The sequence below is a fragment of the Orbicella franksi genome, chromosome 3 (assembly GCF_964199315.1).
Source record: "Orbicella franksi chromosome 3, jaOrbFran1.1, whole genome shotgun sequence".
Taxonomy (NCBI): Eukaryota; Metazoa; Cnidaria; class Anthozoa; order Scleractinia; family Merulinidae; genus Orbicella; species Orbicella franksi.
Window position 1 is genome coordinate 22,130,030 of NC_138147.1, and position 18,666 is coordinate 22,148,695.

The 18,666-nt window shown below is 36.8% G+C and overlaps 1 protein-coding gene across 1 annotated transcript in view; it reads left to right on the forward strand.

Moving 5' to 3' along the window:
* Positions 1-18,666, forward strand: part of LOC145482691 (F-box only protein 42-like) — a 32,184-nt gene that overhangs the window by 10,536 nt on the left and 2,982 nt on the right. Inside the window, exon 3 of the mRNA XM_081461331.1 lies at positions 18,567-18,623. Within this exon, the coding sequence (XP_081317457.1) occupies positions 18,567-18,623 (57 nt within the window). The remainder of the gene's footprint in view (positions 1-18,566; positions 18,624-18,666) is intronic.

Below are 18,666 nucleotides of genomic sequence, written 5' to 3' on the forward strand. Positions count from 1 at the left end.
GCCAGTTGTTTTTTCAATGATATGCCATGTAAGTGAAGCCAATTAGAAGCCTCCTACAAAACAACCACGATAGGGCTCGATACATACCTAAAGAACACTGATGATGCCCTAATCGAACTAGTGCAAGAACATGATGGCAGAAAGAAATTGTACTCTATACAAAGGCAAGCAGAACAATTCAAACAAGAACTAGACCTAACAATACCAGATAAACAAGCAGAAGAAACAACCACCAAATATGCAAAGAGAACCAAACAAATGGCACGAAATAAGACCCAAGAAAAATTAACAAAGCAGTGGGAGGACAAAGCCCTACATGGAAGATACCCAAAGAGAATAAAGGAAGCAGATGTTGACCACCACAAAACCAACCAGTGGCTCAAAAGCAGTGGACTGAAGGCAGAAACGGAAGGATTCATAATCGCAGCCCAAGACCAAAGCCTAGCTACCAGATCATACCACGCCAGCATTATCAAAGACGGTACTAGCCCCCTATGCAGAATGTGTAACAAATACGACGAAACAATTGACCATATCGTGTCTGGGTGTCCTGAACTTGCGAAAACAGAATATACCCACAGACATGATAAAGCAGCCACGTATATACATTGGAAAGTCTGTCACAACTATAATATAAAGACATCAGAAAAGTGGTATGACCATGAGCCGCAAACAGTTACAGAAAACGAGGATATCACGATATTATGGGACATGCCAATACACACAGACAGGAAAATAACAGCCAACAGACCCGATATAGTGATTAAAGACCACAAAACGAAAACCTGTAAATTTATTGACATGGCAGTACCATCAGACAGAAACACATCCGTGAAAGTCAGTGAAAAACTATCCAAATATAAGGACTTGGAAATCGAAACAAGCCGAATGTGGGGCATGAGAACAGAAATGACACCAGTTATCATTGGAGCACTTGGAGCTATCAAAAAGGGACTAGAAACTTATCTTGGAAGAATTCCCGGCCAATTAAGCATCAGTGAACTACAAAAGATAACCCTGCTAGGTACAGCACACATTTTGAGGAGGGTTCTATCAAGTTAAAAACTGGCTTTCCCCTAGTGCCCCAGGACGATGGTTTGGTCTCGGCCCTAAGGACTCTAAGCAAACATTACGTGAGGACGATGATAATAATAATAATAATAATAATAATAATAATAATAATAATAATAATAATAATAATAATAATAATAATAATAAAGATCTTTCAACAGGGAGCCCACTTCACATACATGTGGTTTTCAGTGGGGCCCAGCAAAAATAAAATTGCAAAAGCTAAAGAAATAGTAGATTAAAAATAATAATAACATTTAACCATTGTACTAATAGAAATATAGAAAACAGTAAAAAAAAGAAAATGATAATTAAAAATTAAGAAATACCCCTAATTCGACTTTTAAAATTAAAAATACTGATACTGTTCCTAACTTCATCGGGTAAAGTGTTCCATTCCTTAATGGCATTGTAAATAAAACGCTTTTGTCCCCAGGAGCGACGGGATGGAGGCTTACAAATGTTGTCTTTACTTCTCGTATTATACCCATGAATGTCTTTAAAACTACAAAAATTAAAATCCCAGTCAATTAAACCATTTAAGGCCTTAAAAATTAAAATCATGCAATGAAAACTTCTTCCAATGCTTTTAAACAAAATTTTACTTTGTTTTATTCAACCTCTGAACCTAAAGGTGTATCATTTACATTATGAATTTTTCAATGGAGAATTTTTGATAGGCACGATGTAACTTTATCTTTCAAGTGTCGCCCGTTTCCCGACTGCTGGTCAAGGGGAACAAAGACTCAGGGTACGAGGATGGGAAACCCGGGGAAGAGGTTATTTTTGCCCACATTGCATCAAGAACCTTTTTACTCAAGCTTTCACAAGGAACTTTTTTTGATCACAGTGACTAATTTTTTTTACTCTCACATAACATGATGGAGTATGCTTTTGTAAGGATTTGTTTGGGTTACAAATTAAAAGGTGCTTTTTCTTTTCTCTTCACATCCAAATTTTGTAGTTATACTTTAGTTTGTAGTTTGGCATCAGCTTTTTAGCTGCCATTTAATGACCTCCATGACAAATAAAGTATGTATGTAAATTGTTTTTTTAAGAGCTTTGATGGTTTCTGCTTTGTGAGGCTAACCAATATCAGATTGTGTTGTGTGTTATGTCATGAGTAAGTGAGAGCTAATTAATGTGATTGTAATGTATACAAGAACATTGAGTGCCTTAAAATGACACAGACGGTGTGTTTCTTTAAGAAAATCCAAGATTGGATACTTAAATCTGAAAGAATCTGAAAACGGATTTTGTGTTTCTTTACTACACAGATCAATCCAAGATCTCTCGGATCATGGTGCGTCAAAGGAACTGAAGAATCCACACTGGGAGTGGATTCTTCCGTTCCTTGGATGCACTATAATTCAAGAGATCCTGGATTGATCTGTGTAGTAAAGAAACGCAAAATCCGTTTTCGGATTCTTTTGGATTTAAGAATCCAATCTTGGATTTTCTTAAAGAAATGCACTCCGAGTTTGATATTTTTTGGGTCAGTAAGGGTTGTTTGCCAACCTGAAATAAAGGGCATGTGTTGGAAATAAAGGAATACGTGATTGTGTGAAGGTTGTTTTAATTTTTCATTTCGTTTTATTTATTTATTTCATTCTAAAATTACAAAGATAAATATGAAGTAGACAAGTAAGAGGAGAAATGGAAAAGGGCACAAATGTAGCAAGCTAATTAGATGCCCTTGTTTAATTGACAATAATAATTAGGGTAAAAAAGTTAACTTAACATAGGAGAGGAAGAGGTATGAGTTAATTAATACTGAGCAAAATAATACTGGAAGAGTGCTTTTTTAAAACGTTTTCTAGTCGCTAAGTTACGTATAGATAAAGGAAGGTCATTCTAATAGTAACATCCAATAACAGAGGGACAAAATTTCCTTATATTTATCCTGGAGAAACTGGGATTTAAGTGTTGTAGGGATGCACTTCGAGTAACATAGTTATGTTGCTCAGATACCAGAGATAAGGTGTAATTAGATGGTTTTCCATCAATTAAGTGGTCATAAAATAGCTGGCAGGTATATAATTTAACAATGTCAGGAAGCTTAATAAGACCAAGGTTTACATAATGGGGAGTAATATGTTCACGAAGTGGCACATTGTTGATTATTCTAATAGCTCTGTTTTGTAGTCTCACCAATTGTGACAATGGAGCCTTGTAATTATTACCCCACAGTACGCAACCATAAGTTAAATAGGGATATATAAGTGCATAATAAATACTTGTTAGGGATTGGGATGTCACATAGGGTTTTAGTTTTGCAATAACATTTACACTTTTGCTAATTTTATTACTTATATAATCAATATGGTCGTGCTAAGACAGTGAGCAATCAATAATGAGTCCTAAATATTTAACAGTGGAAGACTGTTCTAGGTACCAGTCTGCTAGTTTAAGAGCCTGGATATGTAAATTATAATTTCTTTTTTGTCGTGGTTGAAAAACCAGGTATTTTGTCTTACTTAAATTCAAGGTTAATCTGTTTGAGCATAACCATTCATAAAGAGCAGGCAATTCAGAGTTTATTCTATGTAAAAGTACGCCTAAATCTTTACCAGTCGCAGTTAAAGAAGTGTCATCAGCAAATAGTCTTACGGAGAAGTAGTTGGTTGATTTAACAATATCATTAATATAAATTAGAAAAAGAAAAGGACCTAAAATCGACCCTTGTGGTACACCTGAGCTTATTAAAAGAGAACTAGACTCGATACCATTAACAAATACCTTTTGTTTCCTGTTGGTCAAGTAAGACTTAAACCACTGATTTTCAATGCTTCGAATACCATATGAGTCAAGTTTGGATAACAAAATAGAGTGACTGACTGTGTCAAATGCTTTACTTAAATCAAGAAAAATAGAAACTGCATATTTTTCTTCATCAAGGGCTTTTGTTATCTCATCCATTAATTCTACCAAGCAATCAGTTGTAGTGCTCCCAGATCTAAAGCCATATTGATTAGATACTAAGATATTCTCAGTCATAAAATAAAATTTTAGTTGATTAAGAATGCACTTCTCAAAAATTTTACTTAACGTAGAAAGGACTGATATGGGCTGGTAGTTATTGCATGAGGAACGAGAGCCTTGTTTGAAAATCGGGATAACCTTGGCAATTTTTAAACTGTTTGGAAATATACCTTGTTCAAGTGTTAAATGTATAATGTATGTCAGTGGTTTAAATATTTCCAACACTGCAGAGAACAATAAGAAAGGATGAATCTTATCAAGACCAAATGATTTTTTACAATCAATGCTATCTAAAAGTAAAAAGACCTCAATTTCACTTACTTTAGTGAAGTGGAATGTGCATTTTTTCCTATTCACATAAGACGAAGCACGGCGATCTGTTTTAGGCAGATCAGATGCAAGTTCAGATGGAACATTGCAAAAGTACTTGTTGATATTGAAGCTGGCTGTTGGAGATTTTTACCTTTAACTTGCAAATTTTCAATAACGGCCGCTTTTTATTTATTATTAATTAACGTTATCCCACATTTTCTTAGTGTTTGTTGAGTCTTTAAGTATGCTATCATAGTATAAAGTACGGAACATCTTATTGATTGAAACGATTTTGTTTCGATAGATTTTGTATCGATTATAATAATAGCTGTTATGAGTTGTCAACCATATTTTATACAGCTGATTTCAAACTTTGATCGATTTTTTTTAAGCCTTTAGTTACCCAGGGCTTGTTAGACTTACTTTTGATCTTAATTAATTTAATTGGTGCATGTTTATTGCTTGTTAAGCCTTCATTTGCATCGCTGCTATTATAAACAGATTTCCAATTTTCATTCCTTAATTCATCACGGAAAGCAATCTTGTCAAACCCTTTAAGGTCTCTAATTTCAATAGTATCAGGAAATGGACTAAGTGTTGGATCGTATGAAAGGGTAAAAACAGGTAAATGATCAGCTTTCTCTACTGCAACACTACCACTTGTACTTGAAGATACAAAATTGGAATGAATATGATCTATACAACTTATTGAGGTCTCAGTTATACATGTTGCTTCAAATATCAGGGGATTAAAGCCTTCGGAATGAATTAGATTAAGGTATTCCTTTGCTATTGCGCTCTTAACAAGTGTATTGATATTGATATCACCTAGGATCAAACATTTACGCTTTGACAAAAAGATGGAATGCAAAACTTGTTCAAATTCATCAAGAAATTCCCGTTGGGACCTTTTAGGTGGGTTATAAATAACACTAATTAACAAGCCTTGTGTGTCTACCCAAATCTTTTCAATGCCATCTATTTTAAGATCATCTCTTATTGTGTAGTCAAAGTTTGACTTTAAGTAAAGAGCAACTCCGCCGCCTGTTGAAAACGTGCGGTTGTCTATTATCATATGGTAATCTGTAATTTTTATGCTATCTAGATCGACTTGAGGCGTGATCCATGTTTCTGAGCAAGCAATCATATCAATTTCGAAAGGAATGGAGTCCAAAAGATTGCATAGCTCATCAAAGTGTTTACTTAGGCTTCTGATATTAAGATGAAGTGCCATGAGTTGCGGCTTAACGACAGAGCAGAGTTCATTAAGCTCTTCTACTGTAAATATTCCATGATCATTAAATGATTGTACATTTAAATCTGGATCATTCATGTTATGAGTCATTTGTCTATTTTAAACAACTAAATATTGGCAAATGCCAGTTAAAATAAACTAGTTGTAGGACAACAGAAGGTTTTATGCATATTTTAACTAACCTGATCAATGGAATCAACATCTATGTTTCTCTATACAAAGTTCCATCAATATAAAGTTTTCCACAATGAAATCTTGGCCCTTTTCCCCTCTCAAACACCTCCTTCATCACATCTCTGAGCTTCTTCTTTTTCTCTCGGTCCTCCCAAATCAGATCCTCTGTGATCCAAACACCATCTTTAAAGTCACGCTTCTTCTGAGTGACTTTGTACCTCTCTGGATGATAAACAAACTTACAAATTATCGCTCATGGCTTATCATCGCTTCTTGCTCCCGCTCGATGGGCGTTTTCAATTTGCGGCTCCAGATTGAGCAGGTTTGCTAGGATATCGTTGATTTTCTGCAGGCAATCCTCGCCAGGAAATTCTGGAATGTTGTGAAAACGAAGATTCTATTCGCGCGAATAACGCTCGAGGGACAGCAAACGTTCATACGTTTGAGCGATTTGCGTGGTATGGTTTTGAACCAAGCTTTCTATTTCATCAACTTTGCATCTTGCATCAAGAAGTTCTCCCTTGAGCTCCTCGAAACTTTGGTTGAGGGTCGTAAATTGTTTCAAAAGCTTGACCAATGCCGCCTCATTAGACTGAACTTTTGTTCTCAGACTCGAGATGTCCTGTATGATCTTGTTCTGACCTTCGCACAAGTGTGTCAGTAGCTTGCGTGCATACGTTTCAAAATCTTCTGGTGCATCACTTGACAGTTTCTTGCTTCCTCTCGTAGTTAGTGACATGTTAATACACACAATAACACATGTAGTAAGCTAGATATGAAAAGTAGAAGAAAAAAATTTAACTTTTTCCCTATTTAGTTCGGAGCTATAAATTTCACGGCCATCTTGCACGCTGACCACTGACCTTAGAGGGATGACGCTGATGTTAGCTCAACTGACCTGGTGCAAAAGTTCAAATGGGTGATTCCAGAAAATATCCATACCCTACCATGGGTGGCATGAACATTTTAACCTGCCTTGCCTTCAGAACTTCCAAAATGCTCTACCCCCCATGCCCTCTGAATTCCAAAATCATTAACCCCTCCTCCCCTCCGGAATTTCAGATTTTTAAGTGATGGCGTATTGTGTTATGCCATCGCTTTATGCTGGCATGCATGCATTCCTTTGGATAGTGACTTTGCATAGTTTGTCCCGCTTATGTCCGTGCGCTTATGTCGTGCACGATTTATCCCTCTATGGAAGGGAAATGCACTCTGGGAGTTCCTTTGCTGCTTTCCTTTGCTGTTTGTAGGTTCAGCAGAGTGCTTTTAATTGTAGCTTTTAAAAGAAGATTTAGCGGTGGATTTTGGTTTAATCAGTATCGGATAAATTTGCGTTCACAGGCTAACTCATAATAAGAACATATCCTCCATACATACAAGTTTAGATAGACAAGTAAGTCACACAGGCGATAGGTGAAGGCTTTGCGGCTTTCCTTTACTGTTTGTAGGATCAGCAGTCTGCTTTTAATTGATATGACAAGTACACAGTTGAAACAACAAATTAATTTCCAAATGAAAATTTTACACAACGTTTCGATGTCGTCATGACATCATTATCAGGTGACAAGAAAATAATGGTTCAACAGTGTCATATATGCAGTGAGAGGTGTGATTGTTCATTAACATATTTGTTTAAGCAAATAGTTTCGCATGGATGGAATCCGATTGCGTGTTCAGGCTAGGTTTCTTCTTTCTAATAAACAGCATTTCTTAAATCAAACAATCCAGTTTTCCGTTGCATTTCTGTAGGACAGAAAAATTTTTGGCAAGGTCGTCGATGTTATAAAGGCCGTGATCGTTCTTTAAATGCTTTCCAATTGCGGAGAACCTGTGTTCATCAATACGTTGGTGCAAATACCGGCTGGTATACCCGACATACTCTGCATCGCACAGATCACATTGGTAATTGTACACTATGCATTGTTGATTAATTAGAGGTGGTTTACAGTAGTGATAATGAAGTCAGGGTACAATTCATTTGCAGTTTTCAGTTTTTTATAAAGTTTTGGAAATGTGCTGTTTTATATTTTCTGTCAACGAAAGAGTGGTTGTGATTGAACAATCGATAATTGTTTTGTCAGGGTAAAGACAAGACGAATGTTCATTGATGACAAGTATACGGTGAAAAACAAATTAATTTTCTGTGAGGTAATTAGCGTTGCCAAATATCTTTAAAGATAATAAGGTGTCGAGTGTTGAGAAGATTGGCACGCTAGGAAACTGTAGCGTTTAAGGGCCCATTAACCGATCTTTTCGAGCCGTTGCTGAGGAAAATTTATTCTCATATAACCTCATCAGTTTTAGTTCACAGTTATTTCATGTGTTTTAGCTTTTCCATGATCAGTAACACTAGTGATGATGTCATCAGGCCACGCCTATGGTCAAGTGACTAATACAGAAAAAATGCAAAGGCTCCCAGGCAAATTACTTTATCAGGATTTTTCATTGATTCAATATTTTAATTTAAATCTTCATTACGCTGTGCATCGATTTTGTTTCATTTCTACAAGGTCAGATTTTGAGAGCATTTCAAAATATTGGAAAATTCGTAATTTTTTGAAAAAAGCATGATTTCGAAAAAGGAATGCATAGCTATGTTTCGCGGTTATCACTGAGCCGAAGCTGCCGCTTCCAATCACGTCCTTGTCTGATAGCTCATTCCAGTTAAATCCTGGATAGAGGTATCAAATAACTTTGGCCTGTGACTACGCTTCGAGTCGAAGCTAGGCAGAGGAAAAGACATGATTTTCTTTGTTTTACAATCACATCGTGTTACCGTTCCAAATGAACATCGAGATGAATGAAGCAATGTGAAGTAAATTGTCATCCATGTGCTAAATTGAAATTCGATGTGCATCTAAACCACAATTGGTACAAAGAGAGCCTTTAATAAAGCAATATTAATACTTAACTAGACTTGCAAGCATGAATTAGAAACTAGTAGTCAAAGATTATGAGTGTGTTCGACGTGGTCACTTTACAATATAAAAACCTTTAAGACACAACTTCACTAGCCAACTTTCAACCTTTGTCCATTGCTAAAATTAACATTCTTCATCAACAATCAGGGTTTTACGGACAATTTTAAGAGGTCTCCTGGATTCTCTCTGTTTGTATGTTTCTCTCCGATTGCAAATAAAACACTATTTGATTTTCTTTATTTTAAAGAGGGTCTTCCTTTTGAAATTGGGGATGTCAATGGTTTTGCGTCCATATCATAGGTGTGCGAGTTAACATTATTTTATTCTATGTTTTATTGTTTTCAAATTACTGTTAAGAAGTAGGGTCTACAGGGGATTAGCCGATAAAAACTGTCAACATCATACAAGAACCCATTTCGCGTCAGCTGACAATGAACAAAGCATTTCAGTTCGAGCTGGCCTTATCTACAAAACGAAGACGCCATTGATTCCATGTCATCTGACACAAAGAAGCATTTAAGTGAGGGTCTTCGTTTTGTAATTCGAGCTGCTCTTATCTACAAAACAAAGACCCCATTAATTGATTTTGTGTCAGCTGACAATGAACAAAGCATTTTAGCGAGGGTCTTCGTTTTGTAGTTTGAGCCGGCCTTATCTACAAAACGAAGACCCCATTAATTTCGCGTCAGTTGTTGTCTGAAGAAAAGCGTTGACCTGGTTTGACTGTCTCTGGTTTGATAGGCCTGTGAAAAAACAAGTCTTCGTTTTTGGGTCTTAGGTCTTAGGTCTTAGGTCTTCGTTTTGTAGACACCCTTGAAAATGAGCCAGTTGTCGCAAGTTTGTACAAAGAGTACCTGTTAACATTGCCAGATGTAAAAGCAGTCACAGTTCAAGAAGTTGGATTAATTGTGGCTATAGACAATACTGTTCTTGCAGCAAGCCCTGATTGAATTGCAACAAGCCCTGATTGAATTGCAACAGTTCATTACCACAATGGTAATACCGAGATAAGAAATGTCGAAATAAAATACCTTGAGTCAAAGCAGGATGTTTCACCAGAGGTTGCCATCAAGGATCATCAAAAAGAAACAAGTTTTCCACTCACAGAGAAAAACTCTCTTTATGAAGTGAAACTGGTTTCAGTCCCAGATAGAGATGGGAATAACTAAGCTTCCATTGACTGATTTTGTTATTTTTACCAACTTACGATTTCCCATTTTGGTTCTAAAGGTCACATTCTCATCAAGATGGCAATAGATGTATGAAATAAAACCAAAATTACTTGCTTTTCATGAGAAATATATTAAAGACAAGAGACTCCAATGACTAGAGCTTAGCATTGCCAGCAAAAATCTGAACTTAACATGAGGAAAAGCAAGCCTCAAAGTGAGTTCATAAAGAAACTTGCAGCACTATGAAACTACTAATCTATTGTCTGAGGATTTGAATCCTTTTAGCTTGATGTTGTGTTTAAGTGTTCTTCAAATACAAAGTTCTGCACAAACTAGAAGTATTAAAGAGTATTAGATAGTTATTTTAAATGGAAATGATTGGATTTTGAAAGTTGACTAACAATGCACACACAGTCCAGATCTGATTTATGGAGCCAAAGCTGGAGAGAGGCAGAACTTGATTGAAAATATTCCAAGCCTTTATCCGCTTTATTTCTCTTTCGACCTGTATTCTTACATTGGCTATGCTCATTGTCTCAAAACATTGGCCTTCAGTAAACTGGTCAGATGCAGAAAATCTCTTTGGAGGAATATATAGACTCCCTCCTCTGAGGGCAATCAGTTCATGGATTTCAAAGCCTTTGTCAGCAAGATATTGATCTCCTTGTAGCCAACATAGCTCCCTATATCACACAGGTTACATTTAAATAGGTACACTACGCACTGTTGATTAACCAGCTGCGGTTTGGTCTCACATTCTTGAAGGTCTTGGCCAATTTTCCGACTGACAAATACGGGCTGGATTGTGGTTTGGAGCTTAATGCTAAGGTCTTTCAATTGCGTCTTAACAATGTTAAGTCTTGGTCCTTGAAGGGTATGACTACTCGGGTCACATCACTTCCCGCCAATTTTCCCGAAGCCTACTAATACTGGTTTATTTTCCCGAAGCCTGCAATGGCTGCTGGTCAGCAACTCTCGAGTTGACAAAGGTATTAATGGTGGAGTTGATAAGGTGATGAGGGTAGTCCAGACGTGAGAATAAAGACTTCAAGTGCTCACACTCCTCCGAAAAGTAAGGCCATGAAGAGGACAAACGGTACACGCGATCGAGCATAGTTGTTAATAAGCTCTGTTTGTACCGGTTGTCAATGTGACTCTGGTAGTGGACAAGTAAACCAGTCGTACCCTTGATAATGGCGTCATGAGGTTGCCGAAACGTCGGGAGATTATATCGTTAGTTTTTACTTGTCTATACATTTCTGAGTGCTTCTGATAATCCTTAGGTAATTCACATTTCAGTTCAATGCAGTCAAGAATTCCTCTTACACTTTCATATCTTCCCTTAAATGATTCTGGCAAGTGCTGCTTCACCTTCTCTTTTGAAGGCCATACAGGCAAACAGCCCAAAAGAGTGTAAAGGTAGTTTGCCCAAGTGATAACAATATCAGAGACAGTGCCTACAGACACATTGAATCTATGCGCCAAGTCATGCTCAAATAATCCGAGTCAAACCCTTGTCAGAAACAGCCACAACTGATCAATTGGTTGTATTTCTCGTTTTCGTTGTTTTTCTTTCTTCTGACCTTGCAAGAAAGGAAATGCAGTGTCTGGAAGGTCTCCATTTACTTTGAATCGTGCCTGGTTCCAACTAAGTAGCAACTTGGCACTCGGTTTGACAAAGTTCCAGAATGCTACCAAGGCTTTGTAAGACTGAAATCCTGTGTAGAAAAATATATCATCATCATTGGAGCTAAAACATTCTAGGGAGAATTTTGAAAGGGATAACATTTCCGTGAGTTTACAAATCTCGGCAAGTAAGTCTCTCTCTTGTGGTTTGTCTTCTGACTCTTTCTCTCTACGGTTGTTCTCTGAAGTGTAATTCACTACATCCTGAAGATGCTTCATTTCCAATGGGCCAGCAACTGAAATTCGACGTTTTTTACCGTCACGAACATTTGCTCTTTCGGACCTCTCACTCCCTTTGTCGTGATCCTCCGTCCAAGGAAAAATAGAAGGAACTGCATTCCTAACAAGATCATGTCTACTGCCAGTTAAAGATTTTTTGTAATCATTCGAGGTGAAATGTTCGGAACAGCAGAAGAGTGATGTATTAGAAGCGAATTTTTCGTCACTACGTTTCATCCTTACCATCCATATTTTTCTCTGACTTTGGTCTCGTGGAAAAGTGTGGAAAATGAGGTGTTTCCGATTATCAGAATGATTTTTACATAGCGCTGCAGCGCAGCATTTGTGACAGGTTTTATTTCTGTCCCTTTCATCTGCCATACTTTTTGAGATTGGCACCTTTGCGAGGGCCCTTAGGCCTCGCTTTCATGCAACTTCCGGTAATAGCCTGAATCGGTGTATCAGGCATAAGAGGTACCAGCGCATTTTGAATTTCGAAGTTAGGTGGTGCGTGACATAAAGCTATGATCGCATTTGTCGAAGAATATGTATTTATCTCGTGATTTTTAGCCATTTAAGACATTGCTGTATTTGGAAAAGTGCTCATTTAATGTTTTTTTGTTCAGTGCAGATAATCATTGTCCCAGATAACCAAAGTAAGTTCCAGATGTTAACACTATTTTCCGGCCACCATATTTTACCTATTTAGACCTGAAATCAACATTTTTGAGTGTATACGTTGTGTGAAATTAGCATCTTGCTGTTTTCTAAGTGAAATCAACATCCTTGCTGTCACGCGTTGCGTGAAATCGACATTTTTACCTTCTTAGACCCGAAATCAACATTTTTGAGCTTACACGCTACGTGAAATTAACATTTTGCCATTTTCTAAGTGAAATCAACATCCTTGCCGTCACGCATTAACGTGAAATCAGCATTTTTACCTATTTAGACCTGAAATCAACATTTTTGAGCTTATACGTTGCGTGAAATTAACATTTTGCTGTTTTCTAAGTGAAATCAACAACCTTCCTGCCACAGGTTAACGTGAAATCAACATTTAAACCTTTTTTGACCTAAAATCGACATTTTTGAGCTTTTACGTTGCGTGAAATTGACATTTTGTTGCTTTCTAAGAGAAATCAACATCCTTGCCGTCTCGCGTTAACATGAGGCAACATTTTAACCACTTTTGACCTGAAATCAGCAAATTTTGAGCTTATATAAGTTGCGTGAAATCGACATTTTGCTGGTTTCTAAGTGAAATCAAAGTCCTTGCGGTCGCTGCGGGCCGATCCTTTGTTATAATAAACCGAGGTGAGACTTCCACTTCTAACAAAGGCTTGGCTTGGCTATTATAACAAAGGATTGGGTCTGTTTATCATAACAAAGGCCCGGCTTCGTTTACTTGAAGGATTCGGTGGGAAAAGGGCGTCAGGTATTTTAATCAAAGGTGAACTTTGTTGAAAACGCTCCAAATTTCGCATGCAGTTTTGTTCAGGTATGTTAAGCGATGTCCCGTAGTTTTCGTGCTAAAGTTTGCTTCGTTCTCGAGATATTGCGTATGCAATAAACCATTCGGTTTTTCCAACCTGTGTGCCTTTTTTGCATACGTTATTTCTCGAGAACGAAGAACAACCCAGCAAAAAAAACTTCTGAGCAATGTTTCTCAGGTGAAACAAAGCCCACATGCCAAAATTCAGCTAGTTTTGAGCAGTTTCAAAAATGGCTGAAAAATCCATGGGACGCACGACCTTTCAATTATCTAACGCTTCAATTTTCGAAAACCAAGCAGATGACGTTTTAACTGGGTAAATACAAGCTTACGCTGTACCTGTATCGAGATAATAGTTGGAAATGATAAGGCCAGAGCACTCGTACGATTGGAAAAGTTTATATACTAAGTTAACTTTAATTATAATCAAATTGTATCCATTAAGAGACCAAGGCATTTTACGTGGTTGTAATAGCGTTTTAGTACTTACCATGACTTCCATTCACAAAGCTCAAAGCTGAGCAAAACTCAAAGGGCAGAGATGGTATTACAAGCACATTGTTCACAGAACCGAATTGACGAAGTAAGCATGCCAAATTCACTCCAGTTACAAACTTAATACTGCCATAAAATTTGACTCTTCGATCAGTATGACATTCAATAACATAAAGGAACATTTCTGGAATTCAATTTCCTTCTCAAAGTCTTGCCGAAACTCACAAAAACAAGATACGTCCATTGAAGTTTACATTCTGATCAGTTAGGAATGCCCAGGCTACTCTGTGCATCATATTGTCATAGTAACTGCACTCTCCCCAGGCTTCACTCACCATCAATCGAAATCGAAAAGGAATCACGCAATGTGACTTACAAAGTAGCTATTGTGTTTCCTATGAATGATTTTCCATCCATGTGTGAATGGCTTGAGTACAAACGTGCCAGAAGTTTCGGGGAGCGGCTATTCCAAGGGAAACAAGGTATGCTGGTAATTTTTCATCAAAAATAGCCTGGATCTGAACGAAAACAACTCATGAAGTGCAGTCTGCTTGTTTGCTTGTTCTGGATACGTTGAAACTCTGATTGCATGTTATTAATTTTATAGAAACTCCACAGGGAGTACACAATCTTGTTGAATAGGAAGAGAGTAAATAAAGGAATGAAAAGAACGAATAGTTTACCTATTGTTATTTCTTACGCGACCTTACTGAGAAAACCGCTACTTACAAGTCCTGCGTTAGACTGTAGCGCTTAACTCGTACCTAGGCCTTTTTGCACTCTACAAAATTTTTTTTTGCTCTACAGAGCATGAAAGTCCCAGATGTGAAAGACTTGATAGAAGCTGACTGATGCTTGCGTGTAAGCAGAGCATCATCAAGCATTTTCGCACGATCTCCTTTCGCCAGCCCTTTCGCCGCCATGTCTTTCTTGTATCCAGTGGGCTCAGTTTCGATCATCAGTTTCTCATAAAAGTTGATGCTCGCACTCGAAAAACCAGTTTGACGACTGTAAACCAGAATGACTAGCCCGAGATTTGGGGCTACGACCACTTCAAAGACTAAAGCAGATTTGTGCAGAGCCTCTTTTTCCACCTCCTGTCCGCTCAAAAAAGCAATAAAAGAGGCTCTGCTCGCAGGGTGTTTCACCTCTCGCCTCGTAGATAAACTAAGCCGCATAAATGAAAAACAGCTTACTCATAATTGTTTTACATTTAATTCAACACAACCAGTTGAGCATTTAACTTAAACAGTCAACGTTTTGAGTTAACAACTTTTCGAACGCTTTCAAGATCTTTTAACGCCATTGAAGGGAAATTTGAATGGTTTTTACTAACACTTTTAACGGACGGTGAAAACACTTTTAACAACTTTTCCAATGCTATAAACAGCCAGAGTGAAAATTTTAACGGACGTTGTAACTATTTTCTAAACTGTTTTAACGGTAAACAAATGACTAACAAATGCTTAGAACTGTTAAACGGAAAAGCATTAAAGTACGTTTTCCCATGGAAGGTCACAATTGCGTTCATTGAGGAACTGCTGGCCACTAGTAAATTTGTGCGTTTTTGCACTTCACAAAGCTTTTGACAAACTGCCTTGACTTTCTGCTGACTTGGATAATCTTCTTCATCTAGAAGGCTCAACAACTTGTTCTTGATCCTGGTGAAGGTCGATTTATCCTTCGCTTTTTGCTGCTTTAAACTTTCGATGTGGTCTTCTTCTTCATCCACTGCTTCGTCATGCTCGCCGTCCACTGACATGATTTGAAACCTCAATCTGCTACCATCAAATGTTTACCAGATAAACATTTATTCGATTTCACACATTATAAACTTTTAAACGATGCCCTTACAATCCAAGTGTCCTCAATATTTGAAAATGTCCAAGAAGTTCTGATCCATACCGCACATGCCAAGGATTAGAATTAAACTTATTTACACGAACAAAAACAAGGCTAAGTTATGAACTAATATGATACTAGTTGTGAACTAAAATGTACGATTGCAAGTCTAACACTAAAGGATTACGTAATGCAGAAAAGTCTATTCAAATGCACTAATGAACGCAATTGTCTCCTGTTCACCCAGTGTGGACAATGGTTAGGTAAATGTATCAATTTCAATCAGTAAAGGTATATATTAAGCAGCTGTTATTAATCTTTTCAATACATCAGTAAAAATATACTCAGAACTGGTCTTGGTAGAAACTTTACATTATAATATTGGATTTTTGGATCACCTACATTTTACATTTAAATACTATTGTTTTGACATTAGGCATATATTGTAATTTAGCAGTTATTTATCTTTGTAGATATTTTTACCTTATCCCTGTAAATATTTGTTATCATTTTTATACCAGTTGTAAAGTGCTATTGATTGTTTTTATTGTAAAAAGCCCTATATAAGAAATAAATTATTGTTAATTATTATGACTTAGAAAACAGCCCTAAGAAAATATGCACACTGATTGGTTAAAAATCGTGTTTCTATATCTCGATAGAAACACAGAACTAGCACAAGCTGTTGACATAATGATGGCACGAGCAAAGAGAATTTTCATGGTGATGATCAAAGTAAACAAGTTGTTTCCCTTTTTTGTTGTGGTGTATCCTAAAAGAAATAGAAAACATGTTCTCCGTGTTTCTATTGACTTATAGAAACACTCGTGAAAGTTTGGGAGAACTCGAAAAAGCTGTGGAAACACTCATCTACAGCTTGTGTTCCCACAGCATTTCTCGTTCTCCCAAACTTCCACTTGTGTTTCTATAACTCGATAGAAACACAGTACATGTTTTCTATGTCTTAATTATTAGCAATCCAAGATGGAAACAATGAAAATTTGCCTGTAAAGTTTAAAGTAAATAGTGTTCACTATATTTTACAGTATGAACAGGCAAACTTGGATCATTGAAGGTCAGGGTAGTAATTCATGTCAGCCCTCCCCCCGACATGTATTAAGCCTCCTCCCAAACCTGCTTGAAATAAGTCATGGTGGCATAGTACAGTGTCTAGCAAGGACCTATACAAAACCCATGCCAGACAGGCAGTAGGAGGTCCTGAGCAAAATTGAAACCAGTGCAAAATAACGGTTGCTAAACGTATGGACTTACAAGGCAAATAAATGGCTTGGCACCTACTTATTTACAAGAACTTGTCAAAAGTTATGACCAAGTTAGGTGTTTATAATCTTAATCAGTAAATTAAGTGACCATATGGAAATATGGAAATATGGATTAGCAAGCTGTGGATGACATGCTTTCTTTGTTGGTGCCCCAATACTGTGGAACACCAGATAAGATCAGACAAGCAAAATTGCTGGAGACGTTTTAGTCTCTTTTAAAAATACATTGTTTTAAACAAGCTTTTTATGCATGAATACTTATGTACAATTATCTTTTTGTTCTGTTATTTAACTTTGAGATATTTGTATATTTGTTTATCTTTCTTCTTATGTTTTGTAAAGCGCCATTGAACTTTTGGATTTTAGTGCTTTCTAAGTTATTATTTTTAAATTATTATTATCATTATCATTGTCATTATTATCATTATTATCATCATTAGCGGAGCTCCTGAACGGACAGAGCCCCATACCTTAGAAAATTTGGTAACCCATCAATCTCAAAAAATTTTGGTTGTCACGTGACTGTCTGTATGGGTGTCCGTCTGTTCGTACATCTATATGCCAAACCCCATACCTTGAAAAATAAGAGAGTAGCACCATTACCATAGGTGCATCTTTGATATTGGACGTCCATGTTACAATTAAGGTATCTGCTGATCAATACCACATGACGATGTCGTGGGCTCACTTTAAGAGCTTGACTGCTGACCAGCTGACTGCTGGTTTCTCGATTGGATCGTTCTCACAAGCCAGGTTATTACTCTGATTTAGGAGAGAAGGAGGGAGTATGTGCAAAGGCTAAATTTTGCACATATTAACCCTTGGCGCATTGTTGACCTTTCTTCTGACATATTCCTTGCATAATTGCCTCTTGATTCTACAATCTTAAGTACTCTAACTTATTGGGTATAGTTTGTTAAAATTTAACTGGAAAAAATAGTGAAACCACGGCAGATCAATTACATGCTTGCAATTGATCATTTTTTGAGTTTCTGATCCAAGGAAAACAAATCCTCTTTTTACCTTTATGGTTAATTATTGCAATTAGGAGCTCCACTTTTAGGCTTTATTATCATTATCATTAATACCATTGTTACCATTATTATCAATATTATCATTATCATCATCATCATCATTATTATCATTATCACCGTTATCATCGCAATCTTTATGATTATTTATCATTATGATGATGATGATGATGATGACGATTATTATTATTTGATGAAATGAGTACTAAATCAACAATACCTAAATTCAAATTGGAGTTAAGAAACATATTTTTTTGTACCATGATCTTACTGACAGAAAGCCTGTTGCTGATTTTTATTTTGTACTTTCTTCTTCCCCATCTTGAAGTGTCCTCTGTAATTCTGGATCTCCAGTTCTTTATTTTTTCCTTTGACAATAGTCATTTTTCTCCACATAAATAACCTCTTTCCCAGGGTCTCTCTTCTTCTTCACATCATGGGGGAGTTAAGAAGAAAGACCCTGGGAATGAGATTTCCAAGGATATGGTAATTTTCAATCACTTCTCAAGGTCTGTGCAAACCATGTTAATACCAAATTTTAAAAATATCTTCAGAGTGTTTTAAAGCATTCTGAAGATACAGTCCAGAATTTTTCGTCAGGTAATGTTGTTACATTGATTTCCATTAGATGGTAGTGGATGAGCACACAATTCTTATTCTTGGGGGATGTGGTGGACCAGACTTGGTGAGTAAATAATGATTCTCAATCATGTCTAGTCTCTTTTCTC